General features: G+C 43.9%; 1 protein-coding gene across 3 annotated transcripts in view; it reads left to right on the top strand.

Moving 5' to 3' along the window:
- The window catches only part of OTOA (otoancorin), a 68,696-nt gene extending 53,022 nt beyond the window's left edge, over positions 1-15,674 (top strand). For all 3 annotated transcript variants that reach the window (XM_077906984.1, XM_077906985.1, XM_077906986.1), the window contains 6 exons: positions 1,748-1,903; positions 7,999-8,141; positions 8,364-8,500; positions 9,033-9,130; positions 12,162-12,357; positions 15,419-15,674. In XM_077906984.1, coding sequence (XP_077763110.1) covers positions 1,748-1,903; positions 7,999-8,141; positions 8,364-8,500; positions 9,033-9,130; positions 12,162-12,357; positions 15,419-15,489 — 801 coding nt within the window. In that variant the 3' untranslated portion in view covers positions 15,490-15,674. The remainder of the gene's footprint in view (positions 1-1,747; positions 1,904-7,998; positions 8,142-8,363; positions 8,501-9,032; positions 9,131-12,161; positions 12,358-15,418) is intronic.
- Positions 15,675-16,051: the final 377 nt, after the last annotated feature.

The following is a 16,051-nucleotide window of genomic DNA, read 5'->3' on the forward strand; positions in this document are numbered from 1 at the left end:
TGTCTCTGCCTGCCTCTCTCTCTCTCTCTCATAAATAAATAAATAAATAAATAAATAAATAAATAAATAAATAAATAAATAAATAAAAGAAAACGTTCTGTGGATGTTCTGTGCTTCTGACTGAAATGGTTTCTAGGAATTGTGCTTTTCTTTCTCCACTTGAAGAACCTCGACTGATGCTTATAGCAGGTTTTCTCAGAATCTGTTGCAAATTTGTCTGAAAACATAGAAGGAAAGAGTAAAAAGGGGACTTGAAGTCTTTTTCCATCTTTATAAACAATGCTTTTAGTGGTTTGTTTTAGCCGTTAGGATGGCCATAGACTATCTGGTTACCCTTGTGAGGTTAAGACAGTAAGATCCTTAAAATTATATAAATGACCCAAGTTTATTGTAGAAAAGTCAGAAAATAATGAAGAAGAAAATCCATCATATTCTACCCAGAGAAAAGCACTGTTATATTTTGTTAAATTCACCTGAAGCTCCCCAGACTTCTGTATATGTCTATAAAGTATATTTAGAGATTTCATGAATATATTTCATGTATGCTCACACATACATATTACATGTTATTATATATCACCCAGTATTCAGTAACTTCCTATTAACACCCAACAGTATAAATGCATATTTTTTCATATCAGAAATATAAATTTATGTCAACACTCTAGTTAATATTTCATTTTATGGTTGGTCCTTTTTTTGCTAGTCCTTATTTATTTAGCAAATTAGTAGACTTTTAGGTTACTTATTTTTTTTTATGCCTCAAGGTACATATTTGTACATATTTTTGGGAGCACTTGTCTCATTATTTAGGCTAAATTCCCAGAGGTATAATTTTGGGGTCAAATCGTATAAATATTTTAAAAGCTATTGATACACATAACCAAAATCCCCCTCCAAATTTATATTCTCTGTATCAGAAATGAGGGTATCCTTTGCTGCATATTTTTAACACCATAAGTGATCCTTTTTATTCCTTGTCAATATGAGCAGTTAACATGATGTTCTTTGATTGATGTTAATGTACAATTTGAAAAATTATGACCAAGACTGAACTTTTTCCCCTGTTTCTTCTTTTGTGAATTTCTTGTTCATATCTTTTTTTTTTCAAAACTCAGTAAAACTTTATTGCTTCTATTCTTTCACCATTAACAGAAAACTGGAGAAAGCAAAAATGTTTTGTGTTTACAAAGATAAATGGCCTCCTTAGGCAGAAAAGCTCAAACTACAATAGGGAAGAGAAAAGTGCCCTTCCCCACATCCCCAAAGTTGTCCTTGTCATCTTAGACAAAGCCTTAGTCCACTCACTGGCCAGGGACCTTGTATGTGGCCAATTCAAGATGAGGGCCAAGAAATCAGACCAGTCCTTTTCCATGATATAAAGTTGTTCTGTTCACATCTTTTGTGTATATATATTAAAACAAAAGCAGTCATTTTTTTTCTTACTGATTTATAAGAGAACCTTAAATATGGATAGCCCCGGTGGCCCGGCAGTTTGGTGCCATCTTTGGCCTGGGATGTGATCCTGGAGACCCGGGATTGAGTCCCACGTCGGGCTCCCTGCATGGAGCCTGCTTCTCTCCCTCTCCCTCTGCCTGTGTCTCTGCCTCTCTCTCTCTCTCTGTCATGAATAAATAAATAAAATCATTAAAAAATAAAGAGAACCTTAAATATTAGAGAGATTTACCTTATGTCTGTTTAAAAATATTGTAAGTAATAGTCTAATCTGGATTTTTTTCACTTCCAGGTATGGGACATGCCTTCTTACTGGAAAGAGCACCATATCGCCTCCCTGGGGCGCATTGCTCTGGCTCTTAATGAGAGTGAGCTGGAGCAGTTGGATCTCAGCTCCATTGACACTGTGGTTTCCCTAAGCCAGCAGACAGAGTGGACTCCCAGACAGGTAGGTAGATGTTGCTTGCTTGATCTTTTAAAAATTACATGTCTGTCTTAATATTAGGTATATTTTCCTTTATGTCCTTGAACATACAGTATTTATGATAGCTGCTTTAAAATCTTTGCTGCTAATTCCATCATCATTTATTTCTGAGTCTGTTTCTATGGACTAATTTTTCTTCTATTTATGGGCCATGTATTCTTATTTTTTTTTTATATGCAAGACTGGCAATTTTGACTGGCTGATGGACATTGTGAATTTTACATTTTTGAGTGCTTGATTTAGTTGTACTCCTTTGAAGAGTATTGGGGTTTGTTCTGGCATACATTTAAATTACTTTCAAATCAGTTTGATCCTTTTGTGGCTTTCTTTTGAGCATTATTAGGCTGAATCCAGAGTGACCTTTATTATGTAGTTAATTTATCTCCATTATTTGGACATACTCATTCTAGAGACTCTGCCTAATGTTGTCTGTATTTCAAGACTCCTCTGCTCTGGCTGGTGGGCAGTGATCTCTTTCTAACTCCATATAAGCTCTGAGAATTGTTCAGCCTATCACTTTTTAACGCCTCTTCCAAATATTTTTGTGGATTTCACTCCTGGCCTATGTAGAGAGGTCAGTACTCAGCCAGACAGGGGAAGACATCTCTCTCTTCCATCAGATTTCTCTTCTTGTGTTCTTTGTCTCTAAAGTTTTTTATCCTCCAATACTTTCCCCCACAGATTACAGGTGGGATCTCTATATTCTCAACTCAGACCATTGGACTTACTTGGGTTCCCTTTCCTGCTCCCTGGCCTGGAAGCTGCTTCTGGGCAGTAAGCAAGGGCAATTTTTGGCTCTCCTTATTGATTTTCCCTCTCTCAGGGTCATAGTCCTGTGTTTTCTGTTGTCTAGTGTATAAATACAGTTATTTCATAGGTTTTGTTCAGTGTTCTCATTGCTTATGGTGAGAAGGTGATTTCTGTGTCAATTAATCCTTCATGCATTAAAGAAGAAGTTCTCTCCAGAATTTAATTGTTTCAACTGGGAGGGAGGTTAACCCGCTGTATTGCTAGAAAGGGGAATCTTAGCAGCTCAGTGGTATCTTCATGCTCAGGTAGCCCTTCTTCAGTGGTCATTATTCATTCATTCATTCATTCATTCATTCATTCATCCATTCATTCATGAGAGACACAGAGAAAGAAAGAGAGAGAGAGGCAGAGACACAGAGGGAGAAGCAGGCTCCATCCAGGGAGCCCGACATGGGACTCGATTCCAGGTCTCCAGGATCACGCCCTGGGCTGAAGGCAGCACTACACCACTGAGCCACCCAGGGATCCCCCAGTGGTCATTTTCAATACCAGGTTTATATTTTATCTAATTAGCATCCTCATAAAGGACTGCCCTCCCTTGCATTAATTTTTGAAAAAGCTCCAGCATTGACTCCTATTATGCAGTTGCCCACCCCAAGCAGTCAGAAGTAGAATATGTTAGTTGGCTAGGAAAGCATCATGGAGTGGGGTCCATCTCAACATGACCCTGTGAACTGACAGTAGGGCATGGGAATTTGGGAGACTGCATAAAGGCCCCCGAAGACATCTATGTCCCAATCCCTGCAAGCTCTGAAAATGCTTAGGTGGCAAAAGGAATTTTACAGAATAATTAATTTAAGGATCTTGAGTTGGGAGGATTCTCTTGATGAGCCCAATGTAATCAAAAGGGTCCTTATGAGAAGGAGACAGAAGGCCACAGATACAGGAGGCCATGTGACAATGGAAGCAGGATACAGAGAAAGATTTAAAAGCACTAGGCTGCTGATTCTGAAGTTGGAGGATGCAGCTACAAGCAGCCTCTGGAAGCTAGAAAAGGCAAGGAAATAAATTCTCTCTAGAGCCTCCAGAAGGAACACACCCTGCCAATCCATTTTAGGACTTAGAACCTCCAAAATTGTAAGAGAATAAACCTGTGTTGTTCTAATCCAGTGAATTTGTGGTAATTTGTTACAGCAGCAAAGAAACCTCCCTTTGTTGGTGTTCTCAAAAAAAGGGAAGTTGGGTGCTGGGTAGGCAAAACCAATGCATGTCCTCTACTCGCATGAGCTTTTTGGAGTCGGGATTGCCATGTCCCATACCATACTCTGAGTGGTATTCAAACAGAACACAATATGAATTGCACTCCCCGCCCCCCCTGCCCCGCTGGGGCTGGGTAGCATGGGAGCCCTGGCCATGAGGATTATGTGAGCCAATACATGTGAAACATTTTGAACAATGCCTGGCACATAGTATTTATTCAATAAAAATGAATTGTTTTCATTGTTGTAGTCACTGATGCTATCATCATCATCATCATCATCACCACCACCACTACCACCACCACACCACATTTCCTCTCTCTGGCATCTGGCCTCATTTGCAAGATGGTCTAAACTCAGCAATCTGAGGTTCTTTCTATCCTGACATTCTATAATAACTGATTTTGACTGTTTGAGAAGTGCCACATCACCCTTTGGATATTAAAATCCTTCTATTTGCAGTCTGGGAGAAAACAGAAAAATATATCCAACTTAGAAACTAGAGTATCTCTTTCCCTTTGGACCAATTTTAATTCCCATGGATGCCAGTGAGATTTATCAATATGTTTGAAGAGCTTATGAAAACCTAACATTTGCATATATCATTTGCAGTCAGTTCCTCAACTTTCACTCCCAATCAAACCCTTAAATGCATGTTTCTAGATTAATAGTCAGACCTGGTGGAACTACATTAACAGAGTTCAGTTTAAAAACCAATATAAGGGGAGAAAAAACTATTAGAGAAGCCAGAGGGATGAACAGAGAGATTGAAATCTTCCAGCTATTCATTTTTCAGAGGGTTAATATTGCCTAAAAGTGTTAGTATTAATTGTCTTGGAATCATTACGGATACACTGGTCCAGTCATTCAAGCAAATATATTTTGGCTTATCACCTTGCAGGCTGAGCTTGCATTTTCCAGGTTCCAGTGGCAAGACAATTTAATACTGCATCTTCAAAGTAATTTTATTTGAATTGTATTTTCGCACTTTCATTTTAAAATGGGCACGCCTGATAGTTGGGGAGCACAAATTGTTATGAGTCAACTAGTGAAACCTGATTGTGAAACCTTAATAGGAAAAGTTCAAAAACGACCCCAAATCTCTTCTCTTCATACCCAAATATCTTCACTGGCTAAGAGTACAGGCTCTGGAACCAGACCACCTGGGTTTTAATCCTAGCACCATTATTTACCAGCTATGTAGCCGTGGCTTAGTTACTTTCCCTCTCTGTGCTTCTGTTCCTCATCCATGAGAATAAGAACAATATTAATATTTCACAGGGTGGGATCCCTGGGTGGCGCAGCGGTTTGGCGCCTGCCTTTGGCCCACGGCGCGATCCTGGAGACCCGGGATCGAATCCCACGTCGGGCTCCCGGTGCATGGAGCCTGCTTCTCCCTCTGCCTTTGTCTCTGCCTCTCTCTCTCTCTCTCTTTGTGACTATCATAAATTAAAAAAAAAAATTTAATATTTCACAGGGTATGGGCACCTGGGTGTCTCAGTAGTTGAGTGTCTGCCTTTGGCTCAGGTCGTGATCCCGGGGTCCTGGGATCAAGTCCCATGTCGGGCTCCCCACACGGAGTCTGCTTCTCCCTCTGCCTGTGTTTCTGCCTCTCTGTGTCTCTCATTAATAAATAAATAAAACCTTAAAAAATTTCACAGGTTAGTTGAGGGCTATATGTATATGTAAATGTAAAGTGCTGGTACATGCAAACATTCAGTAAATATTAGCTATTATTATTTTGGACAAACATTCCCAGTCAGACATTTAAGTCTGAGTGTGATATTACTGAAACTCCCCTATGGAACCTGTAGGCTTTGTAATCCCTGAGGGCAATTTCATGAAGACACTGGTCAGTCTGATTTGCAGAAACAGGAAATGTCCCCAGAGTCAATCCATCATGTGGAAGCAGCAATCCGATGCCATTTCAAAGGAGTACATATTGCCTACAACTTCTGTAGATCACTCACTCAGATATTCATTCATTCATTTAAAAGTCCTTGTGCCAAGTGGTAGGGTTACGATGGGGAATGAGCTGGGTATGTTGTGTGTCTTTGGGGAATTCTACTTGGTGATACAAGACAAAAAAGTGAACACAGTGAAAAATGTTTTTAAATTGTTATAATTGATAACAGAAAGTGGGCAAGGTGTTCATGGAAATAGGAAGGGAGGCTATTTGAGATAGGGGAATCAGGCAGTCTTCCCTGGAGAGGTAGAATTTAAACAGACCTGGGGATGGGAAGGCAACAGACATGAAAAGTGGAAACCCAATGCAACATTTCACAATCTTTGCCAACACTTTCTCTCCATACTGTGATGATTCTCACTGTGTGATGGGATGAACTGTTGATAAAAGGAGATGGGAAGACTCATACTATCCCTGTGACCCTCACTCCCATTCAGATGTTTGTCTTTGGATGTCTTCTCCCCAACTTTGTCTTGTGAGCTCTTGTCCTCTTGTAATCTTATGCACCTGCCCCTATGAGCACAGAGGGATCCAGACTTTATTATACAGTTCATCTCCAAAGGATTGACTTGAATCCTTCCTCAGGTGCAACATAGGTAGAGCAAGTGATTCAGGGTTCATTTAATTACAAGTGGCAGAAAAACCAACTTAAAGTGGCTTGACCAGGCAAAAAAATGTATTGGCTCCCATAATTGGAAAGTTCAAGGGTAGAGCTTAGATATGGCTGGATCCTGAGTCTTCAATATTATGATCAAGAATCTGTCTCTCACCATTTTTTGACTCTGCTTTCCTTTGTGTTGGCTTCAGTCAGAGGCAGGCTCATGCCATGTGTTGAAGTCTAGCAGATTCAGGTTTATCCTTCCAAGTTCCAATCCAGAGTAAAGAATGTTCTTCCAGAGAAAAAAGACTGTTTTATTCTCCTCTTTCAATTAGGACACCCCTAATTATTCCAGTCAAAATCCTGGTTGGTTTTGATTGGATCACATGCCCAATCTAGAACAAATCATGGGAGCCAGGTTAAGGGATGACAAGTCAGGACTCAGCCGTAGCATCACCCCTGGAACTCAGAAGGCAGTTAGCTCCAACTGAACCCCATGAAGTAAGAGTGTGGGAGGGGTGGCTCTCCAGAGAAAGCCACAGATAACGAACGGCCTCTGTGCAAGAATTTCAGGGATTCTACACAGCAGCCTTCTTAAAGCTCATTAAAGAGATCTCCCTGTGGTTTCCAGTACCAAAGCATTTGATATACTATCTAGAATTGAAGAGAGAGGGACAAACCTATTAATGTAGGACTTTAAAAAAAGAAAAATTCACTGTGGCTGAGATAGAGAAGACTTCATGAAGAAGGTGACATTTGACTTGAACCCCCCTAAATAAAAAGATGGTTGAGTTTTAACAGTCGGAAAGGCAGGAAGCACATTTCAGATGTGAGGGATGATTTGAGCAAAGGCAGAAAAGCAGACTATTAAAAGGTTTTGTCAGAAAGTTCTGGAAACAGATGCTGGGAAAGTTTGGATCCTGATGCAGGAGAACTTAAATGAGCAAACTATCTGAAGGTCATGAATGACTGGAGAAAATAAGCTAGCAGACACAGACATGGGATACAGTTTCTATAATGCTGGTAAAGGATACAAGAGTTTCACTGCCAAAACACACTTTCTTGGATGAGGGGACACACTCACACACTCACTCGAAGCAGCACTTGGGGAACATGAGCCTGGATGCAGTGGCTAGGATGGTTTGGAACAAGGAGTGTGTCCAGAGGAGGACAGTGGGGATTGGTCAGGAGGCTACTGCTGTAGCTCAGTTATCCTCTCAGGCCTTGGATTTTCATCATCCCTGGATCATTCATCTTTTTTTAAAAAAATATTTTATTCATTTATTTATTCATGAGAGAGAGAGAGAGAGAGAGAGAGAGGCAGAGACATAGGCAGAGGGAGAAACAGGCTCCCTGTGGGGAGCCTGATGTGGGACTCGATCCCAGGACCCTGGTATCACATCCTGAGCCAAAGGCAGATGCTCAACCACTGAGCTACTCAGGTGTCCCTGGGTCATTCATCTTTTATTCTTCCTTATTTTTCTAGGCTAAATCCATTCTCCAAGGGTTCCTGGAGGATTCGGGCTATAGTGTCCAGGATCTGAAGAGCTTCCACTTAGTAGGACTTGGTACAACCCTGTGTGCTATGAACATCACCGAAATCTCACTTATAAAAATCTCAGAATTCAGGTAAGTAAACCAGTAGTGTTCAAAATGACAAATGATTGATTGACCAGCTCATTCATTCTGCAAGATGTTCTGTACTTCCTGATGCTTTGTCACCTTCCGGGGCTAAAATAAGGAGTGGAATCAGCTGGATCCTTTCTGGATGCTGAGCCTACCTACCTTCTGCGCACCCATTGTGTCTGGAGAGTCCCCCAGGCTCACACTGTATCCTTCCCTCTTAACTAGGGTGGTGATGGCCAGAATTGGGACCCTGCTCTGCAGCATCCACATCTTGGCTGAGTTTAAGAGGAAGGCAGAAGCTGTATTTGGGCATCCCACCAAGTGGTCCAGCTCTGTCCTGCAGGAGCTTGGGACTATTGCAGGTAAGAGGCACCTTGAGCATGCCTTCTCTCCCTTTCCAACCTTAAATCTCGGGACAAAAACAAAATATTAATAATAACAACAACAACAAAAGAATCCTTGGCTGTATGTAGTGAACATCTCTAAAGTTACAGTAGATCTTAGCTTCATGACTTGAGGTTGCAGAGGGTAGGGTCTACAAATCTGCTCTTTAAACAGGCTCTTTTGGTGCTTCTTGTGACACTAAAATAGTTTAGGATGTGATTTAATTGGCTTCTAAATAGTTTTATACACAATCTGAATTGCATAAAGTGAAGCTCCTTTTGGGCATACTTTTCGTTGTAGGAGACCAATCAGGGCTAATGTGACCCACTTTCTTTTTTTTAATTGGAGTTGATTAAGGAACTTGATTTTCCAGTGTGATTTTCAGGGCTTTTTGTAAGGAATGACGCTTGCCTAGAACACACAGATCTGTACATTATGCAGCACCATTAATAAAACAAGTAGAGTTCCGATGGCTTGAACTAAACCCTCATGATTCCTTTTTCTCCCCAGCTGGATTAACTAAGGAAGAGCTCCAAATGCTGGACAAGGATCTGATGCCATATTTCCAGCCATCAGCAATCAAATGCCTTCCTGATGAGATATTCAAAGTAGGTACTCAGTTCCTCAAGGAAAATAGGAGCTTGACCCCATTTCAAATCACATAAGGGAACAGATGGCAGGCCTTGGATTCTGGGGGCTTGCAACCAGATTTCTGCTGATAGGGCCAGAGGAGAACTGTATGCCAACAATGAATGGGTCACGAGATAATTTTAGGTTTAAACACATTTTTTCCTTAAAATTTTATGCTTTAATTGTATTTCCTCTCTTCATAGCAAGCTGTATTGATTTTCTATTTATGGTGGTATGAGAGGTTCATATTTCTTTATCCAAAACCCTTGGGGACAGATAGATACATTTCCAAATTCAGTATTTTTCAGATTTTAGAAAGATCACTCTGAATCTGCAGTATGTAACTTAACACTCCCAGCAGTGTCTGGGAAAGCACCTTATACATTAATATTTCTGTGAAGAAGTCAGTGATGCCACACTAATTGGAATAAATAGAGACTATTAAAGGGCCTTACATCAGTTCAGGTTTTGCAGGCAAATAAGTGTGTCTTAAACTTTGGAAAAAACCTTCAGTTTTGAGATTTTTTTTTGGACTTCAGAATTGCTGATGAGGGATTATGGACCTGTATAACATTTCCTTTTTAAATAAATCAAAGTAAAAATATTTTTGTGATTTAAAGAGAAGTATTGAGAAAACCTCGACAGGACAGGTGATAAACTGCTATAGAAAAAAATTGAGGAGGTAGCATTGGATCAACTAAGATAGGGAAGCAGGGTAGTCGGTAAGGGGTCCTTGCTCTGTGTCCCCATACAAGCTTAGGGGAGTGTTTGGTGGGGACAGTCTGCTCCGATGAGTAGTGGCCCTGGTGTTCTCGCTTGCTGAGTAACTTGGAAATAAGTTCTATCCACCACAACTGTGCAAGACGCACAAATGAGGTCAAACTCCCATGATGTCTCATCACCAGTTCGTTTCATGATGGTTAGCCGACCTGGAGTGGCTTTAGAACACAGGACAGTTTCTAGCACAAAGTAGGTGAAATAGATGTTTGAGGGGCTCTACATGGCATAGGTGGCTTGGTTCTGGATGCTGGCATGTTGCTGAGCACTTTCCACTGGTCTTGTTCAGAGTGCTCTTTGTGGTTCTTTCCTTGTTCAGCTATTTGTCTTTTTTAGAAATTTCGAGGTACACCAGTGATGGCCTGGTGAAGGGATATAACCCAGTGCCTTCGGGGCTTTAGGAGTAACATGACGGTGCAGTGGCCTGGGTAGAGTCTGAGCTGAACTGTGTAAACTTAGCTCTATCCAAGGGGAAGCTGCTTCTCATCTTTGGCACATCACATCAGTGCAGTATGACAATATGGGCCCAGTATTACCGGATCTTCCTTTTCTTTTTTAAGATTTCAGAGGTCTCCATTTTTGTGTGAAACCTGCTAATAATTAAATGTTGGCAACCACTTTGAATTTATTTTTTTAAAACACAATCCAGTAGGCCTAGAGATTCACTCTGGCCTCTGGCTTGCCAGTCAGCCATACTGGAAAAATAGGCAATTTTTATAATGCAGACTCTGTGTTAATAGTAGATGTAAGGTGTAAGCCAGAGGAGTACCTGTATTGTGTGTGTGTGTGTATGTGTGAGGAGGTGGGGGTAGGGGAAGGAGGTGATGCTGGCCTTGCATGACAGGTTAACTAGGTCGAGGGAGGAATATTGTTCTAGGCAGAAGGAAGCACACACAGAGGTACTTCCTCCTGAGGGCTACAAATATGGGTGTTCATTCTCCTGCAAGTGAAGAGTGCTGGTGGGAAGGCAGCTGGACAGGTGGGCTTGGCCCAAAGCATGGAGGCCCCATTGCCACATTCAGGAGCTGGAATTGTGTCCTGGAAGGGGAAGAGCAGGGAAAGGTTCTAAGGGGGATGACACAATTTGAGGGAAACATCTCCCTAGACAGGGAATAAGAAGAAGGTGAAGGAAGAAAGAGAGGAGTGGATGAGGCATAACCCCTTTCCCAGAATCTTTGGGACCCTTAGAAAATAAGCAGCATGACTTTAGAAGCCTCTCTACAAATTCAGAATCCTGCCATCCCATCTTATTCCACACCCACTGAAACTAGCCACCAAGTCCTCTGAGCTAGAAGCACCTTGAGTAACCACCAAGTCCTCTGAGCTAGAAGCACCTTGAGTTCAGTGTCCTCAAAGGCAATGTGCTTGGCAGGAGTTCCCACTTCCGGTGTCCATGGCGGCCGTCACTAATAGATTACCAGGCCTTTCCTCCGCTGAGACCCTCACAGGATTCAACCCTGTGGAGTGCAGGCAGGCATGCCAGAGGGTCAGGATACACATGGGCGATGAGTTTTCGTGCCATCCCACATCTAGTCCAAAGGCCCAGAGAGGCTGTGAAATTTGCTCAAGATCACATAGCCAGCCTATGGCAGAGCTGGGACACATCAGATCTTTGGCTGGTAGGCCTGTGTTTTCTCCTCCATCAGTGTTTCTCTGGTCCTGGACGTGAAGCCTGAGGTGAGGGGGAGGTACCACACCCCACTTCATGTTAATTCGGTCTTGCCCCGAATTAACACTAAGTCACACAGTGAGAAAATCATGACTTTCTTTTCAACTCTCCTTTAATGCTGATTACTTCAAGGAGGGAGCCTCAGTTTGGAGCTAAAACGTCTTAAACACCTCCATAACATTTCAAGGCTCCTTCTCTTTATCATTTTTGAAGAGGCCTCGGGTTCAGACATTGCTGGCCAGCAAAGCCAGCTAGAATTCAGTAACGTTCATGCCTTTTGGCTTATTGTTAATGATTGCTGATGGCAAAGTCACTCTGGTCTTCCATTTTTGGGGAGATTTCCACCTAACGTTTTACATCTACATTTTTTTTTTTAAAGTACATTTATTCTAGTAGCGAAAAGAGCTAAGTGATTTTTAAGGAAAATTCCCAAGAGGAGCACAAATGGTACACGGGTGTGGCAAAATTGTGCGGGCCCTCGGCGGTTACTGCGGTTTGGGAAGGCCGAGGAGGGCCCCCCTCCACCCACCCCCTGAGGGTGCTGGCCCCTTTCTCCGCTGCAGGAGCTGTCCGCGGAGCAGATCGCGTGGCTGGGCCCCGAGAACGCGGCGGCGGTGACCCCGGGTCAGCGGCGGCAGCTCAGCCTGGTGCAGCTGCAGAGCCTCCGGCGGGCGCTAGATGGCGCCAACACTCGCTCCTGGCCGGACACGCCCGCGAGCGCCCGGCCCACCTGGGCCCCTTCCTCGGGTTCTCCTCCTGGTGAGCGCGACCCTCTGCCCCGGCCCCCACCCCTAGCCCCCTTCTCCCTGCCCCTCAGTACCCCCTCTGCCCGGCCTGGGGCGGGGAGGTTCCTAAGATTCAGAGTGGGGCCTCTCACTGTCTTTGCAGACTCTGCCTTCGGAGGGAAATCCGAAGTCCCTACCAAGCTCTGTACATGACCCCCCTCCGGCTGCGCAGTCAGGTCACCTGGGGGAACTTCTAAAACAGCCGGGTTCACGGTCCCCACCCAGAGCTCATGGAATCAGACTCTCTCGGGACTCAATGCATTTCAGCGGTTCCTTTGCATCCTACCTCCTTCTCACTGACCAGTTTTTTTTTTTTTTTTAATTTTTATTATTTACTTATTAAGGAGAGAAAGAGAGCCCGAGAGCACAAGCAGGGAGGGGGAGGGACAGATGGAGAGGGAGAAGCAGGCTACCCGCTTTGCAGGGAGCCCGATGCAGGACTCAACCCTAAGACCCTAAGATCATGACCTGAGTTAAAGCCAGATGCTCAACCGAAGGAGCCACCCAGGCCCCCCCACCCCCCGCCCTGACCAGAATTAATTAATACATCCAACCAGCATATATTGGGCACCTACTAGGTGTCAGGCCTGCAGCAGGGGCTGGGAATACAGATGTGAGCAAGACAGGTAAGGCTGTCTTGTGAATGAACAAGATGATTTCACACCTGAGAAGACCAGGAAGGAAGGAGGCAGAGGGAGGTGGTGGTGGCTAGGGCTGAGCTAGGATATGGGGGTCGGGAGCGTGTGGCTTTCCTTGCCTTTCTTATTCCTCTCTTCCCTCCTCCTGTGTCACTTCTCTGTGACCCCTTCTATCTTTAGTGAGCACCATCTTTGGACTAAGTGTGATGTTGGGCTCCGGGGAGATAGCAGTGACCAAACTAGATGTGCCCTCACTGAGCTCTCAGGAGAGCATGGGGGCGAGGGAAGACATACGAAGCCAGGCGACCATGAAGCAGTATGACAGAGAACACAGGCACTAAGGGAACACGGGGGCGAGGTGCTGAGCGAGGCTTGGGGGATCAGGGAATGGCCCCATAATTCCCCAAAGACAGTAATAGCTAAATTGCAGCCCAAGCTGGGGAGAATATGGACTCTGCCCCATAGGGCCAGTGTCCCAGGTAGAGAGAGCAGCAGGAGCGAATACCCAGCGAGCATCCAGAACTTGATGCTCAAAACCTCCACTCTACCTTTTCCTGACCTGAATATCTCCCTCCATCTGCCCCCAGCCTTTCCCTGGGTTTGAAGAACTGGGAGATTCCCAATTTCTACAGCTACAAGTGGCCAGAGGTGGCACTTACAAACAGGAGCCATGACCTTTGATTTGCTATTATTATTATTATTTTAAAGATTTATTTATTTATTTGGGGTGGGGGGGCGGAGAGAGGCAGAGGGAGAGGGAGAGAATCCCAACCAGACTCTCTACTGAGCATGGAGCCCAACTCGGGGCTCTATCCCACAACCCTGAGATCACAACCTGAGCTGAAATCAAGAGTTTGATGCTTAACCAACTGAGCCACCCAGGTGCCCCTGATTTAATATTATTATTTTAAAAACTTTTCACTGAAGTATAATATGCATTTATTTATTTATATTAGAGAGATTGAGAGAGAGAGAGAGAGAGAAAGGGGTGGGAGTGGGGCAAGGGGCTGAACGAGAGACTTAAGCAGGCTCCATGCCCAGTGCAGAGCCTGATGTGGGGCTTGATCTCATGACCCTGAGATCATGACCTGAGCTGAAATTGAGTTGGACACCTAACAACTGAGCCACCCAGTAGCCCCTAAAAATTATTTTTAAATATGTTTTGTGTGTAATACGTAACACACATGAGGTAATGCACAGGATTCAAAAGTGTAAGGTCAGAAAGAGAAAGTCTCTCTGTCCCCTCGTCACCTAGTTCCTTCTCCAAAGGCCAATAATGTTACCAGCTTCTTGTGTATTTGTCCAGAGATAGTCTAGACTTATCCATAGATTATCTCTGCATTTTCTTTTCTTTTTTGTTATCTCTGCATTTTCATAAAAGGTTGTTATACCCTTTGTTCTGTACTTTGCATAGCTCACCTAACAGTTTATCTTGGAGACAGTTCTGTATTTGTTCCTAGGAGCCATGCAATTGTTGGTTTTCTGGCTACACCATAATTGTATTTAACCAGATGTGTACAGATGGATATTTCCATTTTTTTCTATTTTTTTTAAAACTATTACAAACAAAGCTTCAGGGAATAGCCTTTTATCATTTGCATCTGTTTGAGTAGATCTGTGGGATAAAATCTTCAAAGTGAGATTGCTGGGTCAGAGGGTGTATGCATTTTTTATTTTGATGGATATTGCCACATCCCCTGTAGAGAGACAGGATCAGTTTTTCCTTGAACCAGCAGTGTCAGAGAGTAGTGTCCCCACTGGACCCTGGATACCTTCCCTTTACCCCACAGGCCCTTCCTGTGGTCGAGGCATTTCTTAATCTCTTGTATCCTAAACTTGCTGCATTATCAGGATCACTTGGGAGAAATCCTTAACATACAGATTCCAGGGCCTCATCCCAGGCTTGCTCAATCACAATCTCCAGGGGATGATTCTGGAATTTGCATTTTTTCTCTAAGATTTTGTATTTATCTGAGAGAGAGTGTGTGAGCAAGCATGTGCATGAGCAGAAGGGGGAGGGGCAGAGAGCAAGGTTGCTGAGCAGGGAGCCCAACATGGGCTTGATCCCAGGACCGTGAGATCATGACCTGAGCCATCCAGGTGCCCCCTGAAATTGGTATTTTTAACAGTCTCCTCAGGTGACTCGACTAAGGCAGCTCAGCTACAAGCTTATTCACACAATATCATTTAATTTTTACTCCCTTGCCACTCTCTTCGCCCCCAACCCCCCGACCCCCTGCTTTGGGGCCACTATTCCTTTTTCAGAGAAGAGCAAATAGCATTCCAGGAGATGAAATGAGTGGTCCAGAGGGAGACCCAGGGAGCTGCCCTGCCCTGCTGTGTCTGCCCTTCGTTGCCAGCTGTTGAGACCTCCTGTGCTCTCCTGTTTCCTTCTAGGAGCCCCTGGCACCTGGGGTCTTTGGCTTGGCTGTCCTCTGCTGGTTATCGTGCCTGAGACCATGTGGTGAGTGCATGTGCACACCGCCCTTTGGTGCCCAAGCAGCTGGCCCCACTGTGTGGAAACAGAGCACTTCAGACTGTGAGACCCCTACCCCACCCCACAGCCTCCATTGGGGGCAGGGAGACCCCAGGGCCTTGAAATTTAAAAGGCACCAAAAGGAAGAATAATTATTAAAAATGATTTTTAAAAGGTCTCAAGCTGGCTTGTGTCCTCAGCAGGGAGCCATTCTCTGCCCCATTTCAGCCTCTCTTGCTTTCTGGCTCAGAGACAGAGAGAAACTGTGGGGGTGGGGAGGGGAAGGGTGTTTTCTCTCAACAGCATGAGGACTTTTTTTTTTTTTTTTAAAGATTTTATTTATTTATTCATGAGAGACCCAGAGAGAGAGGCAGAGACACAAGGCAGAGGGAGAAGCAGGCTCCATTCAGGGAGCCCGACGTGGGACTCGATCCCGGGTCTCCAGGATCACGCCCTGGGCTGAAGCCAGGGCTAAACCGCTGAGCCACCCGGGCTGCCCCAGCATGAGGACTTTATGTAGAATTTCCTGCCCTCCTTCCAGAGAGAGAGATACT

This window comes from Canis aureus, chromosome 8 (assembly GCF_053574225.1).
Source record: "Canis aureus isolate CA01 chromosome 8, VMU_Caureus_v.1.0, whole genome shotgun sequence".
Lineage (NCBI taxonomy): Eukaryota > Metazoa > Chordata > Mammalia > Carnivora > Canidae > Canis > Canis aureus.